Source organism: Pygocentrus nattereri, chromosome 20, assembly GCF_015220715.1.
Source record: "Pygocentrus nattereri isolate fPygNat1 chromosome 20, fPygNat1.pri, whole genome shotgun sequence".
Lineage (NCBI taxonomy): Eukaryota > Metazoa > Chordata > Actinopteri > Characiformes > Serrasalmidae > Pygocentrus > Pygocentrus nattereri.
The window spans coordinates 33,712,530-33,729,547 of NC_051230.1; the positions used below are offsets into that span (position 1 = coordinate 33,712,530).

General features: G+C 36.6%; 1 protein-coding gene across 3 annotated transcripts in view; it reads right to left on the bottom strand.

Moving 5' to 3' along the window:
* The window catches only part of LOC108415385 (protein unc-13 homolog B), a 177,711-nt gene that overhangs the window by 92,384 nt on the left and 68,309 nt on the right, over positions 1-17,018 (bottom strand). Inside the window, exons 1-2 of one of the 3 annotated variants that reach the window (XM_037531695.1) lie at positions 3,131-3,215; positions 2,605-2,818 (exon numbers count right to left, since the gene is read on the bottom strand). The exons of the other annotated variants lie outside the window; for them this stretch is intronic. Coding sequence (XP_037387592.1) covers positions 2,605-2,741 — 137 coding nt within the window. The 5' untranslated portion in view covers positions 2,742-2,818; positions 3,131-3,215. Of the gene's footprint in view, positions 1-2,604; positions 2,819-3,130; positions 3,216-17,018 lie in introns of those variants that run through there. 3 annotated transcript variants of the gene reach the window in all.

The following is a 17,018-nucleotide window of genomic DNA, read 5'->3' on the forward strand; positions in this document are numbered from 1 at the left end:
TGAATAACCGACTCTAAATGTAGGTATTGTGATATAAACCGAGTCCGTTCTACAGTTTCTCATTAGACTGAATGAATAACCGACTCTAAATGTAGGTATTGTGATATAAACCGAGTCTGTTCTACAGTTTCTCATTAGACTGAATGAATAACCGACTCTAAATGTAGGTATTGTGATATAAACCGAGTCTGTTCTACTGTTTCTCATTAGACTGAATGAATAACCGACTCTAAATGTAGGTATTGTGATATAAACCGAGTCCGTTCTACAGTTTCTCATTAGGCTGAATGAATAACCGGCTCTAAATGTAGGTATTGTGATATAAACCGAGTCTGTTCTACAGTTTCTCATTAGGCTGAATGAATAACCGGCTCTAAATGTAGGTATTGTGATATAAACCGAGTCTGTTCTACAGTTTCTCATTAGGCTGAATGAATAACTGACTCTAAATGTAGGTATTGTGATATAAACTGAGTCTGTTCTACAGTTTCTCATTAGACTGAATGAATAACCGACTCTAAATGTAGGTATTGTGATATAAACCGAGTCCGTTCTACAGTTTCTCATTAGACTGAATGAATAACCGACTCTAAATGTAGGTATTGTGATATAAACCGAGTCTGTTCTACAGTTTCTCATTAGACTGAATGAATAACCGACTCTAAATGTAGGTATTGTGATATAAACCGAGTCCGTTCTACAGTTTCTCATTAGACTGAATGAATAACCGGCTCTAAATGTAGGTATTGTGATATAAACCGAGTCTGTTCTACAGTTTCTCATTAGGCTATTGTGATATAATCGAGTGGATCAGACACAGCAGTGCTGCTGGAGTTGTAAGCACCTCAGCTGGACGGAGAACCAAAAATATCCAGCCTGACAAGGTAGAAGTGTCTATTAGAGTGGACAGTGAGTGGGCACAGTATTTAAAACCTGTATTTTACCCTGTTGATATTTAAGCCCTGTGTTATCTCTAGTTGTTGCTGGTCTTTGTTGTTTGGACCTGTTCTGATGTTTGGTGTTTGATGTTTAGGATTTGTTCGGTGTGTTTCCCGTCATGTCTGTACCCGAATCTATCCGTGTTGGCTACATGAACCTGGACTGTCTTGACCCTGATTTTGGATTTGCCCACAATAAAAGTCGCTTATCTCCACATATGCATCCGCAACCTCGCTCACCGTTACACAACCACCCAAATAGTACTTGCTCTGTGAGGGTCTGTGGGGGTCCTGACCACTGAAATGCGCAGCGAGTGTAGAAACAAGGACGTTTTCCATATAAGGTGCTCAGTGAATGTGTAGTTAATGTGATTAACTACAAAAAAATAACAATTAAAAAATTAATCATGAAATTATGTGATTACTTACAATTAAATACACAAAATGACGCGATTATTCGATTTTAACTACACAAAATAATGAGATTCATCACTATTAATGAATTTAATTGTTTGACAGCAAACAGAATTCTCACTCACAAACACACACACTCGTCTGAACATGTATGCACTCACACACACACACACACACACACACACACACACACACACACACACACACACACACACACACACACACACAGTCACTGACACATGCAGCTCTGCTGACACACTGTATAATTTGTCCCTCTGTTATCTGTGTTTTCTATCCAGGCTGCTTCTGTCCTCTTCACCAACTCTAATTCCGACTACCCACAACACCAAACACACACAAACGCGCACACACACACACACACACACACATTCAGTTGTGCCCTTATGCCTTGTTATTGATCTGCGTGCATGTGTGTGGTTTTCATGAAGCTTCAGGGCAAACGGAGCTGATGGTGAACAAAAGAGTTCAAACTAAACTGATTTTGATTCACCAACACACACAATACTGCATATACAGCATGCTTTCAAAAAATCTATCAGAGTATGTTCGGCAAAAACATCAAAACATCATACATTTCTGTGTACTCTATTCCCTGTTTGTAGATATCGGTCACACAGCGTCAGAAACCACATAATCAGGTCTATTAGAGATACTTAACAACCACGGTTTGAGGAGTGTGTGATGATTCAGGCAACCAGTTAGCCCCACGTTTTAAGCTTTCATGAGCAAAGTTCAGACACAAACATGTCATCACTGGTCTACATTTGGGGAAATGGGGTTCATTCGTTTTTTTGCTGAACTACTGCTTTAAAACAATTTGTTGATTTAAAGTGGTGCTGCATGTACAGATTACATGCAGCACCACCTTTGTAAGAAATAGTCATTCCCACCTACAAGACCGATTTGAGTTGAATTGGACAAAACACTAGACATTCGTTTCATAAGAGAGGAGAGGAAATACAGCCTGTTGTGTAATAAGATATTTGCATGCAGTTTTACAACTTGCCTTATAACAGTGCAAGCTGGACAAAGTGAGGATTATCCAGTAAGGGTGTTCGTGAGCTTTCCTCACAGTGGGCTCACTGGAGTTCTGGCTCAAGTTATCTGCGTAACTGAGAATGAACTAATCTGGCTAACTGATGATGATACCATTGCACTGTTGTAATACTGATTATAATACAACATCAAACAGGCCAAGGGAGGAATCTAAGGAAAGGAGGTGCAAACTCACCTTAGAATGACAATTATTGTTTTTTTAATTTTCAAGAATGGGGCCTTCCTCATTCCTGACACTCTGCATTCCGGCCTCTCAGCAGGACAACAAGTCCAAAACACGAAGGAAGGAAACAGCAAAAACAGTGCCGGCATCTTCAGACATGTTCCAGGTCCGGCAGAGTCAAGACTCCAACAGGTCCAGAGTCCAGAGTCGGCTCAGTCTTTTCAACCTACTTAAACAGATTAATGGTCCATGGTACAGCAGTTCTACAGACTAGCTCCTATGCAGAACCCACAATTCAAACTAGCTGATGTGCAGGTAGTCCAACGTCTCAACCTAGAGCCACACATATCAAACTCGTTAAGGAAGAGTTACTCCGCCCCACCGCAATTCTTTAAACGAGTTCTACACATTACACGCAATTTCAATGACTTACTGCACAGTTAGGCCATCCTACAGCAATTCAAGAGACAAGTTTTCATGTAGTACCCACAATTTAATCTAGTTAACGCAGTTTTAGGCCCTAAACGAATGCACTCACCTGCTCTACACAGACTGTTCACCTCCAAGTCTTTCCCTCCCTCATTCGCCCTCTCTCTCTCTCTCTCTCTCTGTCTCTGTCTCCGTCTCTCTGTAGCTTGTTGCTCTGAAAACATCCACAGCCTTCACGCTCTCTCTCTCAAACTCCTCCCTTTTTCTCTCACCCTGCTTCTCCCTCTCTCTCTCTCCATTTCTTCCGTCTGCTAGTCTTGTTCTGTTTCACGCTTTTCCATTCCCGTGTCGGCGTCTCCAACACTGCCGCCGGTGTTGGTGTTAAAGCGCACTGATTCACTGTAAAGGACAAACACTCTCGATACAACACAAACACACTCAATGCAAACAACAACACACATCCCACAGACGCCGTCACATCTTCAGGCCTTCCTGCACTTCACCTCATCATTTTTTGCACTAATCTCACACACTATATACACTATATATGTTGTACATGGATGAAGTTTATTTATAATGTGTACCTATTGCTCCGGAAGAGAAGGCTCTGGCTCTCAGACACTCGGAGGCTCTTTATGACTCTTCAGGTGACGTAAAACACAAACAAATCGTCTTTAAAAGGCCAATATTAAATACACAAATACGATATTACAAGACACTCAAATGAAACCAGCATGAAGAATGTTAGACTATACTGTATCTGTTTAAATACAGTGTGATGAATGTTGGACTATACTGTATCTGTTTAAATACAGTGTGATGAATGTTAGACTATACTGTATCTGTTTAAATACAGCGTGATGAATGTTAGACTATACTGTATCTGTTTAAATACAGTGTGATGAATGTTAGACTATACTGTATCTGTTTAAATACAGTGTGATGAATGTTGGACTATACTGTATCTGTTTAAATACAGTGTGATGAATGTTGGACTATACTGTATCTGTTTAAATACAGTGTGATGAATGTTAGACTATACTGTATCTGTTTAAATACAGTGTGATGAATGTTGGACTATACTGTATCTGTTTAAATACAGTGTGATGAATGTTGGACTATACTGTATCTGTTTAAATACAGTGTGATGAATGTTGGACTATACTGTATCTGTTTAAATACAGCGTGATGAATGTTGGACTATACTGTACCTGTTTAAATACAGCGTGATGAATGTTGGACTATACTGTATCTGTTTAAATACAGTGTGATGAATGTTAGACTATACTGTATCTGTTTAAATACAGTGTGATGAATGTTGGACTATACTGTATCTGTTTAAATACAGTGTGATGAATGTTAGACTATACTGTATCTGTGTAAATACAGTGTGATGAATGTTGGACTATACTGTATCTGTTTAAATACAGTGTGATGAATGTTGGACTATACTGTATCTGTTTAAATACAGCGTGATGAATGTTGGACTATACTGTATCTGTTTAAATACAGCGTGATGAATGTTAGACTATACTGTATCTGTTTAAATACAGCGTGATGAATGTTAGACTATACTGTATCTGTTTAAATACAGTGTGATGAATGTTGGACTATACTGTATCTGTTTAAATACAGCGTGATGAATGTTAGACTATACTGTATCTGTTTAAATACAGCGTGATGAATGTTAGACTATACTGTATCTGTTTAAATACAGCGTGATGAATGTTGGACTATACTGTATCTGTGTAAATACAGTGTGATGAATGTTGGACTATACTGTATCTGTTTAAATACAGCGTGATGAATGTTAGACTATACTGTATCTGTTTAAATACAGCGTGATGAATGTTGGACTATACTGTATCTGTGTAAATACAGCGTGATGAATGTTGGACTATACTGTATCTGTTTAAATACAGCGTGATGAATGTTAGACTATACTGTATCTGTTTAAATACAGCGTGATGAATGTTGGACTATACTGTATCTGTTTAAATACAGTGTGATGAATGTTGGACTATACTGTATCTGTTTAAATACAGTGTGATGAATGTTAGACTATACTGTATCTGTTTAAATACAGTGTGATGAATGTTGGACTATACTGTATCTGTTTAAATACAGTGTGATGAATGTTGGACTATACTGTATCTGTTTAAATACAGCGTGATGAATGTTAGACTATACTGTATCTGTTTAAATACAGCGTGATGAATGTTAGACTATACTGTATCTGTTTAAATACAGCGTGATGAATGTTAGACTATACTGTATCTGTTTAAATACAGCGTGATGAATGTTGGACTATACTGTATCTGTTTAAATACAGCGTGATGAATGTTAGACTATACTGTATCTGTTTAAATACAGCGTGATGAATGTTGGACTATACTGTATCTGTTTAAATACAGCGTGATGAATGTTAGACTATACTGTATCTGTTTAAATACAGCGTGATGAATGTTGGACTATACTGTATCTGTTTAAATACAGTGTGATGAATGTTAGACTATACTGTATCTGTTTAAATACAGTGTGATGAATGTTGGACTATACTGTATCTGTTTAAATACAGTGTGATGAATGTTAGACTATACTGTATCTGTTTAAATACAGTGTGATGAATGTTAGACTATACTGTATCTGTTTAAATACAGCGTGATGAATGTTGGACTATACTGTATCTGTTTAAATACAGTGTGATGAATGTTAGACTATACTGTATCTGTTTAAATACAGCGTGATGAATGTTGGACTATACTGTATCTGTTTAAATACAGCGTGATGAATGTTAGACTATACTGTATCTGTTTAAATACAGCGTGATGAATGTTGGACTATACTGTATCTGTTTAAATACAGTGTGATGAATGTTAGACTATACTGTATCTGTGTAAATACAGTGTGATGAATGTTAGACTATACTGTATCTGTTTAAATACAGCGTGATGAATGTTGGACTATACTGTACCTGTTTAAATACAGCGTGATGAATGTTAGACTATACTGTATCTGTGTAAATACAGTGTGATGAATGTTAGACTATACTGTATCTGTTTAAATACAGTGTGATGAATGTTGGACTATACTGTATCTGTTTAAATACAGCGTGATGAATGTTAGACTATACTGTATCTGTTTAAATACAGTGTGATGAATGTTAGACTATACTGTATCTGTTTAAATACAGCGTGATGAATGTTAGACTATACTGTATCTGTTTAAATACAGCGTGATGAATGTTAGACTATACTGTATCTGTTTAAATACAGTGTGATGAATGTTGGACTATACTGTACCTGTTTAAATACAGCGTGATGAATGTTAGACTATACTGTATCTGTTTAAATACAGTGTGATGAATGTTGGACTATACTGTATCTGTGTAAATACAGTGTGATGAATGTTGGACTATACTGTATCTGTTTAAATACAGCGTGATGAATGTTAGACTATACTGTATCTGTTTAAATACAGCGTGATGAATGTTGGACTATACTGTATCTGTGTAAATACAGCGTGATGAATGTTGGACTATACTGTATCTGTTTAAATACAGCGTGATGAATGTTAGACTATACTGTATCTGTTTAAATACAGCGTGATGAATGTTGGACTATACTGTATCTGTTTAAATACAGTGTGATGAATGTTGGACTATACTGTATCTGTTTAAATACAGTGTGATGAATGTTAGACTATACTGTATCTGTTTAAATACAGTGTGATGAATGTTGGACTATACTGTATCTGTTTAAATACAGTGTGATGAATGTTGGACTATACTGTATCTGTTTAAATACAGCGTGATGAATGTTAGACTATACTGTATCTGTTTAAATACAGCGTGATGAATGTTAGACTATACTGTATCTGTTTAAATACAGCGTGATGAATGTTAGACTATACTGTATCTGTTTAAATACAGCGTGATGAATGTTGGACTATACTGTATCTGTTTAAATACAGCGTGATGAATGTTAGACTATACTGTATCTGTTTAAATACAGCGTGATGAATGTTGGACTATACTGTATCTGTTTAAATACAGCGTGATGAATGTTAGACTATACTGTATCTGTTTAAATACAGCGTGATGAATGTTGGACTATACTGTATCTGTTTAAATACAGTGTGATGAATGTTAGACTATACTGTATCTGTTTAAATACAGTGTGATGAATGTTGGACTATACTGTATCTGTTTAAATACAGTGTGATGAATGTTAGACTATACTGTATCTGTTTAAATACAGTGTGATGAATGTTAGACTATACTGTATCTGTTTAAATACAGCGTGATGAATGTTGGACTATACTGTATCTGTTTAAATACAGTGTGATGAATGTTAGACTATACTGTATCTGTTTAAATACAGTGTGATGAATGTTGGACTATACTGTATCTGTTTAAATACAGCGTGATGAATGTTAGACTATACTGTATCTGTTTAAATACAGCGTGATGAATGTTGGACTATACTGTATCTGTTTAAATACAGTGTGATGAATGTTAGACTATACTGTATCTGTGTAAATACAGTGTGATGAATGTTAGACTATACTGTATCTGTTTAAATACAGCGTGATGAATGTTGGACTATACTGTACCTGTTTAAATACAGCGTGATGAATGTTAGACTATACTGTATCTGTGTAAATACAGTGTGATGAATGTTAGACTATACTGTATCTGTTTAAATACAGTGTGATGAATGTTGGACTATACTGTATCTGTTTAAATACAGCGTGATGAATGTTAGACTATACTGTATCTGTTTAAATACAGTGTGATGAATGTTAGACTATACTGTATCTGTTTAAATACAGCGTGATGAATGTTAGACTATACTGTATCTGTTTAAATACAGCGTGATGAATGTTGGACTATACTGTATCTGTTTAAATACAGTGTGATGAATGTTGGACTATACTGTATCTGTTTAAATACAGCGTGATGAATGTTGGACTATACTGTATCTGTTTAAATACAGCGTGATGAATGTTGGACTATACTGTATCTGTTTAAATACAGTGTGATGAATGTTGGACTATACTGTATCTGTTTAAATACAGCGTGATGAATGTTGGACTATACTGTATCTGTTTAAATACAGTGTGATGAATGTTGGACTATACTGTATCTGTTTAAATACAGTGTGATGAATGTTGGACTATACTGTATCTGTTTAAATACAGCGTGATGAATGTTGGACTATACTGTATCTGTTTAAATACAGCGTGATGAATGTTGGACTATACTGTATCTGTTTAAATACAGTGTGATGAATGTTGGACTATACTGTATCTGTTTAAATACAGCGTGATGAATGTTGGACTATACTGTATCTGTTTAAATACAGTGTGATGAATGTTGGACTATACTGTATCTGTTTAAATACAGCGTGATGAATGTTGGACTATACTGTATCTGTTTAAATACAGCGTGATGAATGTTAGACTATACTGTATCTGTTTAAATACAGTGTGATGAATGTTAGACTATACTGTATCTGTTTAAATACAGTGTGATGAATGTTGGACTATACTGTATCTGTTTAAATACAGTGTGATGAATGTTGGACTATACTGTATCTGTTTAAATACAGCGTGATGAATGTTGGACTATACTGTATCTGTTTAAATACAGTGTGATGAATGTTAGACTATACTGTATCTGTTTAAATACAGTGTGATGAATGTTGGACTATACTGTATCTGTTTAAATACAGCGTGATGAATGTTAGACTATACTGTATCTGTTTAAATACAGTGTGATGAATGTTGGACTATACTGTATCTGTTTAAATACAGTGTGATGAATGTTAGACTATACTGTATCTGTTTAAATACAGCGTGATGAATGTTGGACTATACTGTATCTGTTTAAATACAGTGTGATGAATGTTGGACTATACTGTATCTGTTTAAATACAGTGTGATGAATGTTAGACTATACTGTATCTGTTTAAATACAGCGTGATGAATGTTGGACTATACTGTATCTGTTTAAATACAGCGTGATGAATGTTGGACTATACTGTATCTGTTTAAATACAGTGTGATGAATGTTGGACTATACTGTATCTGTTTAAATACAGTGTGATGAATGTTAGACTATACTGTATCTGTTTAAATACAGTGTGATGAATGTTAGACTATACTGTATCTGTTTAAATACAGCGTGATGAATGTTAGACTATACTGTATCTGTTTAAATACAGTGTGATGAATGTTGGACTATACTGTATCTGTTTAAATACAGTGTGATGAATGTTAGACTATACTGTATCTGTTTAAATACAGTGTGATGAATGTTAGACTATACTGTATCTGTTTAAATACAGCGTGATGAATGTTGGACTATACTGTATCTGTTTAAATACAGCGTGATGAATGTTAGACTATACTGTATCTGTTTAAATACAGCGTGATGAATGTTGGACTATACTGTATCTGTTTAAATACAGTGTGATGAATGTTGGACTATACTGTATCTGTTTAAATACAGTGTGATGAATGTTGGACTATACTGTATCTGTTTAAATACAGTGTGATGAATGTTGGACTATACTGTATCTGTTTAAATACAGTGTGATGAATGTTGGACTATACTGTATCTGTTTAAATACAGTGTGATGAATGTTAGACTATACTGTATCTGTTTAAATACAGTGTGATGAATGTTGGACTATACTGTATCTGTTTAAATACAGTGTGATGAATGTTGGACTATACTGTATCTGTTTAAATACAGTGTGATGAATGTTGGACTATACTGTATCTGTTTAAATACAGTGTGATGAATGTTGGACTATACTGTATCTGTTTAAATACAGCGTGATGAATGTTAGACTATACTGTATCTGTTTAAATACAGCGTGATGAATGTTGGACTATACTGTATCTGTTTAAATACAGTGTGATGAATGTTGGACTATACTGTATCTGTTTAAATACAGTGTGATGAATGTTAGACTATACTGTATCTGTTTAAATACAGTGTGATGAATGTTGGACTATACTGTATCTGTTTAAATACAGCGTGATGAATGTTAGACTATACTGTATCTGTTTAAATACAGTGTGATGAATGTTAGACTATACTGTATCTGTTTAAATACAGTGTGATGAATGTTGGACTATACTGTATCTGTTTAAATACAGCGTGATGAATGTTAGACTATACTGTATCTGTTTAAATACAGCGTGATGAATGTTAGACTATACTGTATCTGTTTAAATACAGTGTGATGAATGTTGGACTATACTGTATCTGTTTAAATACAGTGTGATGAATGTTAGACTATACTGTATCTGTTTAAATACAGCGTGATGAATGTTGGACTATACTGTATCTGTTTAAATACAGTGTGATGAATGTTAGACTATACTGTATCTGTTTAAATACAGTGTGATGAATGTTAGACTATACTGTATCTGTTTAAATACAGCGTGATGAATGTTGGACTATACTGTATCTGTTTAAATACAGTGTGATGAATGTTGGACTATACTGTATCTGTTTAAATTCAGTGTGATGAATGTTAGACTATACTGTATCTGTTTAAATACAGTGTGATGAATGTTAGACTATACTGTATCTGTTTAAATACAGCGTGATGAATGTTGGACTATACTGTATCTGTTTAAATACAGTGTGATGAATGTTGGACTATACTGTATCTGTTTAAATACAGTGTGATGAATGTTGGACTATACTGTATCTGTTTAAATACAGTGTGATGAATGTTAGACTATACTGTATCTGTTTAAATACAGTGTGATGAATGTTAGACTATACTGTACCTGTTTAAATACAGTGTGATGAATGTTAGACTATACTGTATCTGTTTAAATACAGTGTGATGAATGTTAGACTATACTGTATCTGTTTAAATACAGTGTGATGAATGTTGGACTATACTGTATCTGTTTAAATACAGCGTGATGAATGTTGGACTATACTGTATCTGTTTAAATACAGTGTGATGAATGTTAGACTATACTGTATCTGTTTAAATACAGTGTGATGAATGTTGGACTATACTGTACCTGTTTAAATACAGCGTGATGAATGTTAGACTATACTGTATCTGTTTAAATACAGTGTGATGAATGTTGGACTATACTGTACCTGTTTAAATACAGCGTGATGAATGTTGGACTATACTGTATCTGTTTAAATACAGTGTGATGAATGTTGGACTATACTGTACCTGTTTAAATACAGCGTGATGAATGTTGGACTATACTGTATCTGTTTAAATACAGTGTGATGAATGTTAGACTATACTGTATCTGTTTAAATACAGTGTGATGAATGTTGGACTATACTGTATCTGTTTAAATACAGTGTGATGAATGTTAGACTATACTGTATCTGTTTAAATACAGTGTGATGAATGTTGGACTATACTGTATCTGTTTAAATACAGTGTGATGAATGTTGGACTATACTGTATCTGTTTAAATACAGTGTGATGAATGTTGGACTATACTGTATCTGTTTAAATACAGTGTGATGAATGTTAGACTATACTGTATCTGTTTAAATACAGCGTGATGAATGTTAGACTATACTGTATCTGTTTAAATACAGTGTGATGAATGTTGGACTATACTGTATCTGTTTAAATACAGCGTGATGAATGTTGGACTATACTGTATCTGTTTAAATACAGTGTGATGAATGTTAGACTATACTGTATCTGTTTAAATACAGTGTGATGAATGTTAGACTATACTGTATCTGTTTAAATACAGTGTGATGAATGTTGGACTATACTGTATCTGTTTAAATACAGCGTGATGAATGTTGGACTATACTGTATCTGTTTAAATACAGTGTGATGAATGTTAGACTATACTGTATCTGTTTAAATACAGTGTGATGAATGTTAGACTATACTGTATCTGTTTAAATACAGTGTGATGAATGTTGGACTATACTGTATCTGTTTAAATACAGCGTGATGAATGTTGGACTATACTGTATCTGTTTAAATACAGTGTGATGAATGTTAGACTATACTGTATCTGTTTAAATACAGTGTGATGAATGTTGGACTATACTGTATCTGTTTAAATACAGCGTGATGAATGTTGGACTATACTGTATCTGTTTAAATACAGCGTGATGAATGTTAGACTATACTGTATCTGTTTAAATACAGCGTGATGAATGTTGGACTATACTGTATCTGTTTAAATACAGCGTGATGAATGTTAGACTATACTGTATCTGTTTAAATACAGTGTGATGAATGTTAGACTATACTGTATCTGTTTAAATACAGCGTGATGAATGTTGGACTATACTGTATCTGTTTAAATACAGCGTGATGAATGTTAGACTATACTGTATCTGTTTAAATACAGTGTGATGAATGTTAGACTATACTGTATCTGTTTAAATACAGCGTGATGAATGTTGGACTATACTGTATCTGTTTAAATACAGTGTGATGAATGTTGGACTATACTGTATCTGTTTAAATACAGTGTGATGAATGTTAGACTATACTGTATCTGTTTAAATACAGTGTGATGAATGTTAGACTATACTGTATCTGTTTAAATACAGCGTGATGAATGTTGGACTATACTGTATCTGTTTAAATACAGCGTGATGAATGTTAGACTATACTGTATCTGTTTAAATACAGTGTGATGAATGTTAGACTATACTGTATCTGTTTAAATACAGTGTGATGAATGTTGGACTATACTGTATCTGTTTAAATACAGCGTGATGAATGTTAGACTATACTGTATCTGTTTAAATACAGTGTGATGAATGTTAGACTATACTGTATCTGTTTAAATACAGTGTGATGAATGTTGGACTATACTGTATCTGTTTAAATACAGTGTGATGAATGTTAGACTATACTGTATCTGTTTAAATACAGCGTGATGAATGTTGGACTATACTGTATCTGTTTAAATACAGTGTGATGAATGTTAGACTATACTGTATCTGTTTAAATACAGCGTGATGAATGTTAGACTATACTGTATCTGTTTAAATACAGTGTGATGAATGTTGGACTATACTGTACCTGTTTAAATACAGCGTGATGAATGTTAGACTATACTGTATCTGTTTAAATACAGTGTGATGAATGTTGGACTATACTGTATCTGTTTAAATACAGTGTGATGAATGTTGGACTATACTGTATCTGTTTAAATACAGCGTGATGAATGTTAGACTATACTGTATCTGTTTAAATACAGCGTGATGAATGTTGGACTATACTGTATCTGTTTAAATACAGCGTGATGAATGTTGGACTATACTGTATCTGTTTAAATACAGCGTGATGAATGTTAGACTATACTGTATCTGTTTAAATACAGCGTGATGAATGTTGGACTATACTGTATCTGTTTAAATACAGTGTGATGAATGTTAGACTATACTGTACCTGTTTAAATACAGTGTGATGAATGTTACGCTATATAGTATTTAATTTAAACTCAGTGTGATGAGTGAGATTCGTGTTAGGTAATATTGTTTTTCCTTGTTGCCTTGCCTTTCAGAACATCTTGACTGACAGCAGATTTAAATAATTCATTTACTCATTTGACTAATTTACAATTTTCCATTTTGTACAGATTGAAAAACATTGAAAATCAGAAATGTTAATTAAGTTGTGGAAACTTCCACTTAGTCTCAGTTTGCAGTCCAGTTTTTTGCTTTAGTATGCTTTTGGTTGGTATCGCTATCAAAGTCAAATTTCCATTATTGTGACAACCCTAGTCTTTAGCGCTGGACAGCTCCTTCTGTTCTCCATCACAGCGTTCTCAATCATCCTTTCCACGGCGACAAACTGATAAATTAAACAGCGAGGAGAGGGAACGAATCACATTGCACACCATGGGGCCGTTACTGACTGAATCAATACTAGAAACGCTCACTGAAGAGGAAAGTGACAGGGCTCCAACCATCTGTGCTGCATGCATGTTTGTAATTGTTACCTTTTTCAAAAGGCTGAATGTGCTGAATGTTTTCGTGTCACACATACAGCAAGAGAAACACTGTGTGAGCTCCCAGAGCAAACACAGCCCAAAGCTTGCTGCTGCTCTACATAATATGTATCAGAAGGTTCTATAATAAAAATAACAATATCCCTTATTTCTCTATGCCTTAGAAAAAACAGGCTGACTTGTTTCTATGATGCATATAAATGAGCTCTGTTCTAATTGGTTAAAAAACTCCGCCCACCAAGCTGAATCTGCTGGGAGTTTAACTGAATTGAATTCAGAACCAATAGCCAAGTGAGTTTGCACACAGAGGACTTAGACCTCCACATTTAACTCATCTATGCAGTGACACACCCACATACTAGTGAACACACACACTAGGGAGTAGTGAGCACACTTGCCTAGAGTAACAGGCCGCCTTATCCACGGCGCCTGGGGAACAGTTTGAAATAGCCTTGGTCAAGGGCACTTCAGTCACGTACTGGCAGCTCAGGGGATCAAACCGGCGACCTTCCGGTCACAAGGCTGGTCCCCTACCCTCCAGCCCACGACTGCCCCCCCCCCGTGGCCTTCAGTGGCCTTCAGTGGCCTTCAGTGGCCCTCAGTGGCCCAAGCTAGTTAAAATAAACCATAAGTATGGTTAACCTTTATGTCACCTGGTCTTTATGCACAGTCTGACTACAATCCATCACCTTTCAATGCATGTGATACATGATCCCAGTGACTCCTACTGAGGGTAATTACTGTAAACAGTGCCTTCTTGCTGTAAAGCTGGTGTAAAAAAATGATTAATGCCAAGAAATGATGCTTTTTGAAGTGGCTCTCATCTTTTCAATAGAACAGGAAAAAACAGGAACAACACAGGCAAACGGCTGCTGCATATGAGCTGATTTGCATATCACTCACCACAAAGCCACCGGAATTCAATCCGACCAAATGGAGACACTGCAGGTTACATAAAATCTGATCAGGATACACACCAGACACAAATCACGTGAAACGAGCAGGTGTAAAGAGGGTCTTAGAAAAAGCCGGGACAGTGTGCTCCTCCCTGATACAAGCCCTTTAAATTTAGACTGATCCCCAAAAGCCTCTGTTTCTGTCTGACTCTCTTCCAGGAGAAGGCTGAAGTGTGGAGCCTGCAGGAAGCGGCCGATTGTTTAGTCTCACTGAGTTAAAACGCGCGTCTCAGTTTGAAGCTGTCGGCTCGTCACTTTCGTCTGGTCAGAAAGGCGCTGTGGTCAGGGCGGTCGGCGTGGCCGTGTTTTAACAGCTCCATTAAAGAGCGACAACAAATGAGGAAACAGTAGGAGACAGCGGTGGGGCGGTGGGACGGTGAGGGAGTAAGAGCTGATTTCCATGGTGACTTTCAGCCAATGTCATCCTACATCCTACTTTCATCCCTATGAGTTAGTATTCTACACCAAACCACTTACACATACTTTAATATCCAATACATTCTCTTTCTCTCTCTCTCTGTCTGTCTCTCCCTGTCTCTGTCTGTCTGTCTCTCTATATCAGACAGGATCTGTGAGGGTCTAGCAAACAGCGTGTGCCACTTTGCTTAAGCTGCCTGTAATGTGGCCCTACAGTAATGATATAATAATAAATATGGAGATGAAAATCTTCAGGCATCATTTAACCAGTATGTGGACAGGCACCTCCTATTTATTGAGTTCAGGTGTTTTAGCCCCACCCGTTGCTAACAGGGGTATAAAATCAGGCAAAGAGTCTCCCAGTCTCCATAGGCAAACTCTGGCAGTAAAATGGGTCGTACTGAAGAGCTCAGTGACTTTGTCTGTGGCGGTTATAGGACACCTTCACCCAAAGCCACTTTGTGAAGTTTCTGTGCTGCTAGATCTGCCCCTGTCAACTGTAAGTGATGTTACTGTAAAATGAAAGCAACAACAACTCAGCCACGACATGAAATGGGGCTGCTGAGTGCCAAAGCTGGAGGGCTGTAAAGCACGCTGGAAACGTGTTCTCTGGAGTGATGAATCAGCTTCTCTATCTGGCAGTCTGATGGATGAATCTGGGTTTGGTGGACGCCAGGAGAACGTTACCTACCGGAATGCAGAGCCAAAAGTAAAGTTTGGTGGAGGGGGGATAATGGGCTCGGGCTGTTTTTCAGAGTTTGGGCCCCTCAGTTCCCGTGAAAGGTGATGATAATGTTACAGCTCACAAAGAAAGTTTACACAATTACATAATTTGTATCAGCAGTATGCTGAAGACATTTTCTCCATAAAGACATGGTTTGAGGAGTTTGGTGTGGAGGAACTCCAGCGGCCTGCACAGAGCCCTGACCTCCACCCCACTGAACACCTTTGGGATGAACTGGAACGTTCTCGCCCAACATCAGTGCCTGATCGCCTTTGACTAAATTAGCACCAACTCCCACAGACACTCTCCAAAATCTTGTAGAAGCTTCTCAGAAGATTGGAAGCTTTTAGAGTTGCAAAGGGGGACCAACTCCATTATAATCCCTATGGGTTTAGAACGATGATGTCCAACCAGCTCACATAGGTGTGGCTATATAGTGCAAACACACCACTAAGCACTGCCCTACTGATTCAGATAGGTCTCTTAGTTTGATTTTTAAAAATGGAATAATTAAATGCATTTTAAAGGCAACCCTACGTACACGTACATAACCATTACTGACAAGAACTGATTTTGAATGATATGGAGCGTATACTGTGATGAGGTTTTCGTCCAGCCCTGAGCAGCAGTGATCCATATTCATGATGAGGACATCCTCTTAATGTGGCAGTGACATGCCGGAGCAGATGCGTCGGCCCTGCCTGCCTTCTAAAGGCTTGCCTACTCGCTCCGGGCGAGTGTGAATGTGATTCCACATTTCTCATTACAAAACAATGGCAACCAGATACTAATGGTTGCCACAACAACCAGTGGTTGTAATCAGAGCACATTTGCATGAAATGGTGGTGGAGAGGAGAGGAAGCTTCACGCCATCCCTTCTTTATTTGTTCTCCACTTTTCGC